Source organism: Alligator sinensis, unplaced genomic scaffold (genome assembly GCF_000455745.1).
Source record: "Alligator sinensis unplaced genomic scaffold, ASM45574v1 scaffold1129_1, whole genome shotgun sequence".
In the NCBI taxonomy this organism is placed as follows: Eukaryota; Metazoa; Chordata; order Crocodylia; family Alligatoridae; genus Alligator; species Alligator sinensis.
Genome location: NW_005842580.1, coordinates 10,869 through 24,937, shown reverse-complemented (window position 1 = coordinate 24,937; position 14,069 = coordinate 10,869). Strand labels below are relative to the sequence as shown.

General features: G+C 51.1%; 1 protein-coding gene across 1 annotated transcript in view; it reads left to right on the top strand.

Annotated features, from left to right (window-relative positions):
- Positions 1-3,426, top strand: part of LOC106722716 (C-type lectin domain family 6 member A-like) — a gene marked incomplete at its 3' end in the record, with an annotated part of 5,447 nt that extends 2,021 nt beyond the window's left edge. Inside the window, 4 exon segments of the mRNA XM_025214399.1 lie at positions 2,040-2,138; positions 2,494-2,631; positions 2,927-3,074; positions 3,372-3,426. Of these exon segments, the coding sequence (XP_025070184.1) occupies positions 2,040-2,138; positions 2,494-2,631; positions 2,927-3,074; positions 3,372-3,426 (440 nt within the window).
- Between the last annotated feature and the right edge of the window lie 10,643 nt (positions 3,427-14,069).

Genomic DNA, 14,069 nt, shown 5'->3' with positions numbered 1-14,069 from the left:
CACTTGTTGGCTAGCGATTGGCTTGCTAGCCGTATAAAGATCTTGGGTAGTTTCCGCCCAAGTTGGAGAGAGAAAGAGAGAAAGCAACTGGAGTTCGGGAGAAAGAGCGTGAAGATCTCTAAGCACTGCTGATTCCTTCGAACCCAGCTCTTTCCTTAAGAAGGCAATAGAGGGCCAATTACTGAACCAAACCCGCGGAGCCTTAACAACTCCAGGGGCCCAATTACCAAATGGCCTCTAGCCTCTCCCCGTCACCGAGCGCGATCCTAGACGTATCCCTTCCTATCGAAACTACCGAACCTGTGGAGCTTCAATAACTCCGGGGCCAATTGTCGAACCCGCGGAGCTTCAATAACTCCGGGGCCAATTGTCGTAGTCCTCCAGCGAGGATTTAAGCGGCGCTGAACCTGGAAACTGTCCAGCCTACACCACGACCATCTTTGGTGTAAGTAAACAATCTTTTAATCAACCATTACGCTTCCGTGCCTAATTCCAGATCCCTCCGGTCTCTCTTCGACCCCGCGTGCCCGGGCTGCTGGCCACAGTCCACATGCGCAAAGATGGGTCCGCATACCGCTCCCGGCCCGCTCATGGCGACATGGATGGGTTCGGGAGGCGGCCCGCACAGTAAGCAGATGATAGTGTACCTGGCTGGGGACCAGATGGAAATGATAATTGGCTAAGGACTGTGGAACCACAACATGGCTTAAGAAACCAGGGTAACTCACAGCTAAAATTACCCCTCAGTGTCTGGAGGAGGACAGTTAGTTTTGGTTTGCTTGGTTGCAGGGGTTTGCAAATGGATGACTTACAGAGGTCCCTTCCAGCCCTACTTCTCTGATCTCTATGACTACTTGAGCAACTCCACCTTTCATTCACATATTTCTAAATTGTTTCTCCCAATCAATATTGCTGATGTTTTCCTTAGCTTTGTGAAATTAGATATGGGTATGACCATGGCATTAGATAAGGACCATGGATATGAGTGGCTAAGACTGTACTCTGTTTGCTCATAATGAATGTATTTAGAATAGGGTCACTGGACCCTAGGCTATCATCAGTTTTCACTCCATCCCACTCCACCCAAGGGAGCTAACCTGCTCTATCCTTCTGTGAGAGAAGGTTACTGATGTTGTGATCATATTGAAGCCCTGTACAAGGATGATCTGACACTTTGAGAGGGAGCAGAGAAGAAAGTAGAAGCCTAGCTGTGGATGGTTACCTCAGGAGGAAGTATCCCACTAGCATTTATAACCCCATTGGTAAGCTAAGGGAAGAAAGTTTTGGCCAGGAGGTGGACTGGACCCCACATAAGTATGCTCCCAGGAAGGGGCCATGAGACTTTACTTGTCTTAGAGCTGGGTTGAGAGTTTTGTTTGCTCATTTTTATGTTTGGTGCAAGAACTGTGTTTGTATACAGAGGACTGGCTGAGGAACTCTTAAAGGAGCAAAGCCAGCCTGTAAGGCAACCTATCCAAAAAAAGAGGGGCAATTTCTTGGCAGAAAATAAAGAAAATGGGTTACTCACATAGGAAGCAGAAGACAAGAAAAAGAAATGTACATATTCTTTTATTTCATGATTTAGAACTTTTTCCACTTCCAATAATATTGTCACTAGAACTGTGGCCTGGTCACACTTGTCTCCACTTAATCCCATGGAGGCCACAAATCAGCTCGGTCCTTTCCATGAGGGCCACTCCCATCCCCTTCCCTTGCCTGACCTGCTGTTATGTTGCTGGTCCCTTCCCCAGTCTGCTGTGTTCAGTATGCCTCTAGTGGCACTCATCCCACCAGTTGACTTCATCCATGTGTGTCACACACTTTTCCTTCTTGACTGAGATTCACGGGCATATAACTGTATAGTTTCTCCCCAGGAGAGAGATTATGGATGGCTGCTGACATTGTGAATATAATGAAGCTCAAAAGGTTGGGTAGGGGGAACATTTCTTACCAGAAGATGAAAAATCTGGGTTACTTACATAGAGAGAGGATAGAAGAAAACATTGTAATCATTATTTAAATTTCTTTTTGTTGTCCAGTTACCCTCCTTTACCAAGGCCATGAACCTCACAAGACACTGCCTGAGTCTTTTCCAGAGTGGTATTGTGCCCCAGGGAAGCCTGGGAGCAAAGAGGGGTGTTTGTGGTGGGGGGGAGAAATCCCAGCATCGGCATTCAGGGCTGGGGGCCTGATTTTTACCTTGGTCTTCACTGATAGCAAACAATTGCAGGAGGCTGCGGAAACTGACTTAGTGGGGGCCTAAGTTCAAAATGAGGTATATTCAGACCAGTGACTCTCAACCTTTTTGGACTCAAAGCCTCTTCCCATTGCAACATAACTTATCTACCAGCCTAGTCAAAGCATAGGAGAGATTCCAGCCTTGTAGAATAATAGTGTGGAACAATGGAAAACACTGCACAGTGAATGAAGAAGAGGCAGCCCAGCACGGGTTTCCAGAGCACTCACTGCAGTTTGCTTACTCTCACCTCCTAGAGTGGGTCTGGAGGTGCTGCCCCATGGGCTGGAAGGCCTTTCACACCAGCTGCTACTACTTGTCCAGTGATATCAAACCCTGGGGTGAAAGCAAGAAGAACTGCACAGGGATGGGCTCCTACTTGGTGGTGATCAACAGAGGCTGAGCACGTATTTTGTTTGTATTTGATTGACTGGCCATGGTGGGAGGAGAGGAGGAAAGCTGAGGGGAAGAGGGAGGGGGCTCTCCTAGGAATTTAGAGCCAACCCTGGGTGGGACCTTCCAAAACATGGACCTGTTCTGGAGTCAGAGTGGGGAATTCTGTCTCCATCTTCATTGCAGTCTGGTCTTCCCTGGATGCCTGCACTGCCTCCAAGTACCCCAACCCTGCCAGGGGAGCTGCCTCCTTCTGTCAGCTCAGCCCCTGCAGCTGTTGATACCGGTATTCACTTTCATGTTTTATCCAGGATTTCCTGCTTCATTGGGTAAAAGAAACTCTTACAAACTGGCAAAGAAGGACTTACTTCATTGGTCTAACTGCCCAGGAGACAGAAGGCCAGTGGCGCTGGGTGGATCAGACCCCATATAACAAGACTGCAGTGTGAGTATCACCGGGGAGGGGCAGTGGTTACCTTCGTCCCTTAGTACTTGTGTCTGTGTGCATGTAGATGTGTACCACTTTCCCTTGCTGGAGTGAAATGTCCAAAAAGGAGCAGGTCTGTTGAGACACTATAAGCAGAGAGATTTGTTCAGCCTACATTAAGGAGCAGCCCTGTGGGAGCCAGGGGAGCTCTCTGGGTGGTTCACACACTGCAAACCTCCATGCTCCTCCTTCCTTATCATTCACAGCTTGGTCCCTTAACAGTGTGTTCCTGACATTGGGGCTTCTCTCCTGCAGGTTACGGATGCCTGCAGAGCCCAATGATCCCAAACAAAAGTGCGCTACCTTCCAGGTGGATTCAAAAGCGCACAGAAGGAGAAACTGGAATAACTTCTCGTGTTCCATTTATTTGCATCGAATTTGTGAGACTGCAGTAGCCCTTGTTTGAGGAGAGACCTCCCGATGTGGGATTAGAAACCAGAGGCAACCTGTCCTGTGCTTTAAGCAGCTCCCAGGGGAGTCGGGTGGAGGTCCTCTGCACCCTGTTTCTGCATACCGTGTCTCAGACTTCACGGTGGTCTGTTATTGGTCCTACACTACTCACTTCCCCAGGATTTCAAATTAGTAACTTTGGCCTTTATATCAGTCCAAATGAATCATCCACTGAACTGAGTTGGAACACAAAGAGAACATGAAAAACAATAGTGAAGCACCCCCCCCCCCAAAAAAAAAACCACAACAAAAACCAAAAAACAAAACAAAGAAAAACACTGAGGGGAATTAAGCCAGAGCCTGGAAACAGGGCCCCATCTGCATGGAGTTTCCTGTTGTTCCTCCAAACTGCAGAGCCCTTTCATGGATTCCCTGTGTCACTCTATTAAGCTCACTAAAATGGCAACTTAAGGCACAGACAGAAAACTGTCACACAATTAGGCCCTTGAAAATGCTCTACAGCCATGCCATGCCCCTCTACAGTCATGAATAGGCAGAAGTGCATAGCTGCAGAGCACTTTAAAAATCCCTGTTTGCCTGACAATTTAACCTTCATTATATGACAGTTCAAATGGAAGCACTCCAAAGCACAGCACCTTCATTAACTTCTGTGTGCTTGGGAAGCTGGGTTGATGCAGCCCATCTCTTCCCCAGGAGCTGTCTGCATGATGAAGGGAGAGGAAGGGAGGGGAGAGAGTTTGGGCTGGGGTTTGCCCAGCCTGCCCTGGGGGTGCAGGGCAGGTGGACTGGAGCGCCCTGCCTCAGAGAGGCTCCAATCCACCTGACTCACCTCTAGCACAGACTGGGAAAACCCCAGCGTGAGCTCCCTCCCCTCCCTTCTCCCCTGCCTCCCATCATGCAGACAACATCCAAGCTCAGGGAGAGGAGGGTAATGGTAGGGTTAGGGTAGAGAAGCTGCAGACATGCAGCTCCTTGGCTGCACTGGCTCCAAAATGGAGCTCAATTCCCCTATTTTCCTGACCCCAAAACAAATGTTTGTTGGGTTGGGAGGGTCAGTCTAATTCATGGTGGGTTTCTGTGAAGTGCCATGAGTTAGACTGGGGAGCTACACATCTGTCAGCATCCTTAGAAGCCAAAACGCCTTCTGCTCCCTGCACAGTTCTGACCAGTCTCCTTATTTCTGACTACAGTCTCCACTGCCTGTCATGCTTACATTAAATGTATTAACCTGCATCTATTTCCTCTCCTGCTGGGGTTTGGAGGGAGGGGCATCAGTTAGTTTCAAATTGTTATTTCTCCCTTAGTCCTGGGCCTGTATGTTCAGTGTAAATGACATTATCTGGAGTCACCCTGCCAAACACACCCAGTCTGGGGCCCTGACACTCCAGTGGATGCAAACAGCCTCTTCTTCAAGGAAGCAAGGAATTCTGTATAATGAGAAGGTTGATAAAGTCCAACTTGGGATGTGCTGTCTATGCAGGTCAGAACAAGTAGCAGGGGGATGAGGCTGTAAAGTCACCACAGACAGAGTGGAGTCAAAATAATCTCTGAGGGACAAGAAGAGGTGGAAGGAATAAAGAAGAGTGGAAACCTACAGAACAAAAGGAAGAAACAAGGAAGCACATGCATCATTAGGGAGACGAGGGCATATTTCAGGGGGAAGGGAACAGTGTCACTTCCCCTCAGTCGTTTGGTTCCTGTTTCTATTTCTATCCTCTGAGTTTCTGTAAAGCTCAGGCTGGTTCTCTGGGCTCGGAAATGCAAGAGCTAGCCAGGGCAATTTCCCCTCGAAATGACTGGAGTGTCAGGGCTGCAAACACTCTGCCCAACATTTGGAAAGTGGGAGAAGAGAAGGGGTATCTAATACTCCTGATATGAAGGACTCAGTGGGTAGCTAATGTTGTGGTGTGTGTCCCCACAGAGGTTGGAAGTTGGGAGATAGTCCATCAGTTAAGCTTAGTTAGAGCCAGACAAAGAATCTGCAGAGACTGCCTACTGCTCCACAAATAAAGTATCTTGTTAGTTCTTCTCAATCCTGTATGCCTGTGTTTATTGAATTGGGTGGTCCCTTCAAGTGTCCCTGCAGGCTCCAGGGAACTGAAAGGTCAGCTGTGATTGTGATAGGACTGTAAATAAAAGAAAGCCCAGCAGGCACTGGCTGGTTTCTAAATGTCATTGGAGATCACCTACACTGAGATGAAGTTCAAGGATATGCTGTCCCAAGTAGAAGCCAAAACTAAATACCCAGCTGTTTAGGAAAATGAGACTGAGGTGTCTGGGTATGGGCCGAGGCATCTTCCTTGTTGAGGGCTCTGGTTCCTATCTGATCCTGAAAAGCAATCAATGCAGGTGAGTTTATTGCCGAGAGAAATGAATCAAGGGAATTTCTTGGGTGGAGGGGATCAGGAAGGTACTTCTGTGCAGAGGCTTGGATTTCATAGATTTCATAGACATTAGGGCTGGAAGGGACCTCGGAAGATCATCGAGTCCAGCCCCCTGACCAAAGGGCAGGAAGTCAGCTGGGGTCATAGGATCCCAGCAAGATAAGCATCCAGTTTCATCTCGAAGGTGTTCAACGAAGGCGCTTGAACCACCTCCGGTGGCAGGCTGTTCCAGACCTTGGGGGCTCAGACAGTAAAGAAATTCTTCCTTATGTCCAGCCTGAAACGATCTTGAAGTAGTTTGTGACCATTCAACCTCGTCATCCCTTGGGGTGCTCTGGTGAACAAATGTTCCCCCAGATACTGGTGGTCACCCCTGATAAATTTGTAGGTGGCCATCAGATCACCCCTGAGCCTGCGCTTTTCCAGGCTAAAGAGCCCCAGGGCTCTTTAGCCTGGATGATGTGATTTCTTTCAGTTTCTCCCAGCTCAACACTTCAGTCTATCAGTGAGATCTGAAGGAGAGGCTCAAGGAGGGAAATTTTGAGGGGTTGCGTTGAGGGAGCTACAGCAGTTCAGAAACCCCACCCCTCCTCCTCTCTCACCTTGGATATCAATGCAGAGAGACCACATAGGGCTGATGGATAGAGAGAGGGGGATCCCTAGGGACACAAAGGGAGGGACTGGGACTAAAAAAAGACTCGAGCCCTTCAGGGTAATGGTGGTGAACAGCGGAAAATGCTACAAAGTGAATGACTATGAGGCATCTCCAGTTGGGGTTTTGCACCTGCACTGCAATGAGCACTCACTGAACTTTGCCTTCTCTCCCCTCCCAGAGGGGGTCTGGACGAGCTGTCCCATAGCTGGAATAGCAGCTGGAAACCCTTTCACACCAGCTGCTACTACCTCTCCAGCAATGTCATGTCCTGGAAGCATGAGGGCAGGTGGGAAGGATGTGGGGGTGGGTCCTGGGAGGTCGGACCCAGTCCTAGGTGGGCCCTCCCCACACACAGGCCTGTTCTGTATCCAAGTGGGGAGTTATGTCTCCATCTTCATTCTGCTCTGGTCTCCCCCAGATGGCAGCACCACCCCCAGAGCTCCCACCCTGCAGGGATGCTGCCTCCTTCTATCTAATCAGCCCCTACAGTTGGTGACAGCAGTATTCACTTTCACATTTTATCCTGGATTTCCTGCTCAGTTGGGCAAAATAAATTATCCCAGGCAAGCAAAGTTACTCCATTAGTCTGACCTCCCAGGAGGTGGAAGGGCAGTGGTGTTGGGTAGATTGTACCCTGTATAACAAGTGTGCAGCACTGGGGAGGGGCAGTGGTTACCTCCTTCCCCACGTTACTCTCCCAGTGAATGGTGTAATGGATGCATGCAGGCATGTTAATGTGTGAGTGAGCAAGTGAAAAATACTTTTCCCCTCCTGGAGTAAAATCCCCACGAAGGAGCTGGTCAGTTGAGGGACTGTGAGCAGGCGGATGTAGTCCGTTTCAGGGAGCAGCCTTGAGGGAGCTGGAGGAGCTCTGGGTGAGTCTCAGGCTGCACCCTCCATCCTCATCACTCCCAGCTTGTTCCCCAGTGAACCTCCTAGCGGTGAGCTTTTGACCCTGGGGCTTCTGTCCTGCAGGTTCTGGAAACCTGGAGAGTCCAATAATCCCAAAAGGAAAAGTGCACTGCATTTCAGGTGCATTCAAGAACACAGGTGAGGGAAAGCAGACCTGCCCTAGAATCGGAACTGGGAATTAGGTCTCCCTCTTTGTTCAAGGATGAACTTTATCACCAATTGACACACTCACACCCACCATGAGTTCCTGCCTCTGCATACGTGTTCAACACTTGCAGCCGGTGAGATTGGTTGTGGGTTTTTTGAAATCAATAATTTCCTGGCCAATTGGGCAAAAGGAGCTGTTGCAGGTTGGCAAGGATAGAATCAGTACATTGGTTTGATAGCACAGGTGTTAAAAGGCCAGTGGTGCTGGGGGGGGGATCAGGGCCTGTATAACCATACTGTGGTATTAGTAACTTTTGGGAGGGACACTTATTATACGCTCTGTTCACCTTCTCCCAGTAGAATAATATGTGGTGGAATGGATGTGTGAGTGCATGAGAGAAAGAGATAACATTGTCCCCCTGCTGGAGATGGGTGTTTCTGTTTCAACAAAAGCATGATATATTTGTGGAACATGATCAGATGTGCTTCATCCAGAGGTACTCAGCCTCTGACCCCCCAGAGCAGACAAACTGCAGATCTATGGCATCCAGCTCACAAGGTTCCCCACAGGTCAGGAAATTTGGCAGTGCAGGAGCAGTGGCTGTTAGTACCACCACTGTCCCTTGCTGCCACATTCCCAAGCCCTACACTGCTGGGTTGGGACTGGGCCATGCCACCTTCCCCCATGCAGCTGGACCAGGACTGAGATGTCTCCTGCCCCCCTGTCTGCACTTACCCCAGGTGCCATATTGGAACTATTTAAGTTGCCAGCTACTGCCCGAGAGAGTGCAGGCACAGACGCACCCAGACACTCCCAAGTGCAGAGCACTGCACTGAGACTCTCAGAGCTGGTCAGGTGATGGAAGCATGGCCCCACGGGAAATGAAATCAGTCACTTCCTTTGATCATTCATTTTTCTAAAATCCCAAATTTACATAAAATTATAAATCACTGGCCAGCCCTGACAACCACCAGTGCACTCACTATGTATTGTTGGCAGAACACATGCTTTGTCTCTGAGCAGAGCCTGAGAGTGGGCTCCTGACTGTGCTTTTTTCCCTTCCTGTGCTTTGTCTGTCTGTTGCTGCAGGGACTCAGGGATTTTATACCCGGCCTTTTGTGGGCTAAGAACAAGTGCACTCATCTGATGCCCAAACCAAAACACAATTAAAAGTGGCACTGTGTAGTGGAGGGTACACCCCTGTCTGCTTGTGGACAGGACTCCCTACGAGAGCCTCACAGTTAGCTTCCCACTAGCCAGCTTCCAGTGGGAGGATCTTGGCTACATGCCAACTTTGCAGAAATGGGAGACTCTACCCTAGCTTCCTCCTGCAGCCATATGGCTGATGGCAAGTGAAACTTGGGGCCATCCGAACCCCAAACCTGCAGGCTTGGGCATGCATGTAGGAAGCCTGCCAAAAGATGCGGTAGTATCTAAAACCCCAGGCTGAAGAGTCTGGGGTAGAGGATACTTGCTGGTAGTAGGCCACATAAGGTTTTTGAATGTTTCAAAGAATTCGGAACTGATCTGGCTAACTTGACCTGGTACATGAAATGTTTTCCAAAAAATAAAATAAAAATAAATCGTGCACTCAGCAGCGAAAACTGCAGGCTCTCTTTAAACCGGACCTGGCACAATAATGGCATGCCCCGTGCTCTCATGCTGCTGCATGGGACAGCCGCTTTCTCAGTACACGGGCATCCTCCTTCCCTCTCAGCAAGTGGCCCACCCTCCTCCCCACTTACCCTGCCATGGCCCTCACTCTGCAGCTTCACTGGGAAGTTTTGCATCCTGAGGAGTGGTAGCCAGGGCCGGGACAGCAGCAGGGGCTCCTCCTGCTGTTATTTTTCACCCCTTCAGTCTGGTGCCTGACTTGCTCACTCCTGGATATGTTACTGCCCTCTCATAGATTCATAGATGTTAGGGTCGGAAGGGACCTCAATAGATCATCGAGTCCGACCCCCTGCATAGGCAGGAAAGAGATGTCCAATCTAAATCTGCTCTCTGCTAGCTTGTGGCCATTATTTCTTGTAACCCCCGGGGGCGCCTTGGTGAATAAATACTCACCAATTCCCTTCTGTGCCCCCGTGATGAACTTATAGGCAGCCACAAGGTCGCCTCTCAACCTTCTCTTGCGGAGGCTGAAAAGGTCCAGTTTCTCTAGTCTCTCCTCGTAGGGCTTGGTCTGTAGGCCCTTAACCATATGAGTGGCCCTTCTCTGGACCCTCTCCAGGTTATCCGCATCCCTCTTGAAGTGCGGCGCCCAGAATTGCACGCAGTACTCCAACTGCGGTCTGACCAGCGCCCGATAGAGGGGAAGTATCACCTCCTTGGACCTATTCGTCATGCATCTGCTGATGCACGATAAAGTGCCATTGGCTTTTTTGATGGCTTCGTCACACTGCCGACTCATGTTCATCTTGGAGTCCACTAGGACTCCCAGATCCCTTTCCACTTCCGTGCCACCCAGCAGGTCATTCCCTAGGCAGTAGGTGTGCTGGACATTTTTCCTCCCTAGGTGCAGCACTTTGCATTTCTCCTTGTTGAACTGCATTCTGTTGTTTTCTGCCCACTTGTCCAACCTGTCCAGGTCTGCTTGCAGCTGTTCCCTGCCCTCCGGCATATCCACTTCTCCTCATAGCTTTGTGTCATCCGCAAACTTGGACAGAGTACACTTCACTCCCTCGTCCAAGTCGCTGATGAAGACATTAAAGAGTATTGGTCTAAGGACCGAGCCCTGCGGGACCCCACTGCCCACACCCTTCCAGGTCGAAGCTGACCCATCCACCATGACTCTCTGGGTGCGACCCTCTAGCCAATTCGCCACCCACTGGACTGTGTAGTCATCCAAGTCACAGCCTCTTACCTTGTTCACCAGTATGGGGTGGGATACCGTATCGAAGGCCTTCCTGAAGTCTAAGTATACGACATCCACCCCTCCTCCTGTGTCCAGGCGTTTTGTAACTTGGTCATAAAAAGAGACCAGATTAGTCAGGCATGATCTGCCTGCTACAAACCCGTGCTGGTTTCCCCTCATCATAATTTGTCCTGCCGGGCTCTCTGCAGACATCAGCCAGGCCTCAGTTGAACTGACTCTGGAGCCAGTCCTCTGTGGGGCTGCTGGACACGGACTCTCCCAAGGGTTCTCCCTGCTTTCCCAGTACCTAGATGGATTGAGACAGCTTCACCTGCCTCACCTCCTCTTCCTTCCCCTCTGTGCTTCCCCTACTGGTGCCCTGCATATCCTACCCTACACACCCTGTGTCCAGTCACATAGAGTTCAAAATTAGAGCTAGAAGTGATGGCAGAGGACACCAGCAACCACCTGAGGAAACACTCCCTGGTTCTGCCCAGGACACGTGTCTGTGTCAAGGTCCTCGTGGAGTGCGGTGGCTCTGGGCTCTCCCTGGAGAGATGCAGTTTCTCACAAACGCATCTCACAATCCTGCTGCCTTATTCACAGGTGCTTGAGCACTGGATATTTGCTTGCCAGAGTGGTGGCATATGGCTCAAACCTGACCTAGCCCCAGGGCACTCTCTGACGAGACAGTAGCTCCTGAAGAGGGGCTGCTATTCGCTGCGGTCAGGAGCTTTTAATTTTTTTGTGTGTCCTAGTTAGACAGGGTGACCATATGTCCCATTTTCACTGAAACAGCCTTGCTTTAACTACCTGTCTTGAGTATCCCTTGTCAGAGAAATTATTCGCTTAAGCTCCCAACCTGGTAAGGGAACACCTGCGAATACTCCTGACCCCAACGGGGCTCGTTTCCCAGCTGAGACTCAAACAAGCAGGAGACGAGGGTGCGGTCTTTCCAGTTTATTCGGCCGAAGGTCCCCCAACCTTAGAAAGGCAGAGGGGCCCCGGCTGCACTCTCACACACGTATTTATATTCTCTGGTTACATGAGATTTTCGCATGCGCAAAGCTTTAGCGGAAAATTACTAGTATTGCATGACTCTTCTTCCACCTGCGGCGTAAGCTCCAATCACAAAAATTTTTACCAAATAAGGCAGAGGTCTGCTGTTAAGCTTGTCTATCATGCTTAGTTACTATGGGGGAAGTTGTGGGCACCTGAAGGTGCAGGCTGTGCTTCCTGTGTTGCTAGAGAAGGAAACCCCCTTCTCTGCGCACAATTTCTAACACCCTTGGGCATGATGGATGTGTTCAAATAGACAGTCCTGTCCCATTCTCAGGGACTAATGCTGTGACCGAATGCAGCAGTGCTGCTCTCCACCCAGAGGCCATAGTAGGGGGGTGCTGGTTCTCTGCCATCCCACAGTGTTCCCCCAAAACCAACTGCTGGAGCTCAAAGATGGCTGAGCAGGCTGTAAACCAGGGGTGTCCAATGCTTTTGAATGCGGGGCCAGATCACGAACTTTTTATCACCCAGTGGGCCGGCGAGCCATATTCAAAGACATCACAGGAAGTGGTATCGCATCAGGAAGTGATGTCCCATGACCTTTGACACCAATGAAGGTCTCAAGACTATGTGAAAGGGTCATGAGCAAACTTTAAAAATGGGTTCTCCTTTAAAGGAGAAAAACATATAACTGTGGCTTTTCTCTTGTGGGCTGGCAGAGCTCCAGCCTGCAAGGGGCTACTTGGGGCCCCCCCGTGCACTGGGGGCACTGCGGTCTGGAGGTAGGAGCAGTGAGAGACACTGGTTCGGGACTGACCATCTATGTTTACAAATGGGTCCTGGTACAAGAAAGGTTGAGAACCACTAACCTAGACCAGGGTGGGCAACTATTGGAGGCAGAGCGGAGTAACACAGGGTACAACCCTTGCTCCTCAGGCTTCTGGTGGTGAGCCAGATAGGATCAATTGGTGGGCTAGATACAGCTCGTGGGCCATAGCTATGCCTGTGTTCTACTATGGGTACTTCTCACGCTTCTGGGTTTTGCTGGTTGCCCCCACCATCACCCTTCCCCTTTCTGCTATATGTGCCAGGGGGTTTTTAAGTCTTCCTCAGAGGTACTGGGTGTTGGCTACAGCCAAGGCTAGGGACTTTGACTGGCGTGTGCCAATGCTCCTTCTGGGACCAAATCCAGAGGTTTTTAGCTAGAGGGTTATGTCCAGAGGTAGGCAACCCCTTCCATGGGTACCAGAGCATAGCACACAAAGGCATTTTGCTTGGCACGTGTGCCTCGGGGCAGACTTCAGGGGAAGGGCCAGGGCTGTGCTGCCACAACAAGGATAGAGCCCCTTGTGGCTCCCTTGCTGTCTGCCACTGGCACACCGACATTTTACAAGTAAAGGCTGCAGGTGCATTTGGCACTTCCCAAAAAACGCTGCCGAGCCCTGGTCTTGCCCCTCTACTCTGGGTCCCACTGATCGCCAAATTTGGGGTCAGGAAGGAATTTTACCCCATGGTCAGATTCGAGCAGACTGGAGGTTTTTGCCTTCCTTTGTAATGCTCCAGTGCCTGGCTTCTGGGATGTGGGCACAGCCGGCTCCCAGGAGGGAAGACCAGGCTTTGAGGTTAAAGCCTTGGCTCCAGGAGATGGGGTCAGAGCTGAGCCTCCCTCCCCTGTGAAAGGCAGGGACCCCCCACACACACGCAGGTGCTGGGAGCCCACAGTCACTAGCCTGGCCCTGGGGGAGGTGCTGTCTTCTCACCCCAACCCCACCTGTGGCACCCCGGCCGGGCAGGAGGCGACAGAGGCAGACGACGAGGGTGAACCCGGCCGCTGCGCCACCTCCACGGGTCTGCATTCTTGCGCCGCGCCATGCCGGGCTGGAGGGAGCTGGAGCCGGAGCCAGAGCCGGGACCGGGCGGCACTTCGGGGCGCAGCGAGCGCAGGCTCTGCCTGAGCCCGAGGCCGCCCCGTGTGGAGCGGCCAATGCCAACAGCCCAGCGGGAGGAGGTACCTGCCCGCGCCGCTCCACCTCTGCCTCCACCAGTGACCCGGGGCCGGGCAGCCAAACCGGGCTGCCTCTCGCCTGCGGGCGGGGAGTGGCGAGTTGCTCGGGCCAGGAAGCGGTGGCTTCCTCATGTGGTGCTGGGGACTGGAGGAGGTGGGCCCGGGTCTGCACTCCTCTTCCCACACACACTGCGTCAGCAACGTCAAGCTGACGTGGTGCGTGTGGGACCCTTGTCCCTTCCCTAGCCCTTCAGCAGCCATTAGGAAGCTGCTGAGGGTCTGGGGGAGGGACAAGAGGTAGGAACAGAAGTAAACCATATTTACTTTTGTTTCCCGTTGCAGCACTGTGGGCCACAGAAAATGCCTTGGCAGGCCGCATGGCGGGCTGTGGGCCATACATTGGACAAGCCTGGCTTAGACCATTATTTCTCAACCTGTGGTACACATACCCCTGGGGGTATGCGAGACACAGGCAGGGGGTACACAGGTGCCCCAACACTCTCTCTCACCCTCTTTTCTTCTCTCTCTTGCCCCTTTTTCTTCTCAAAACTATGGCAAAAAAAATTGGCTTTAAAGTCC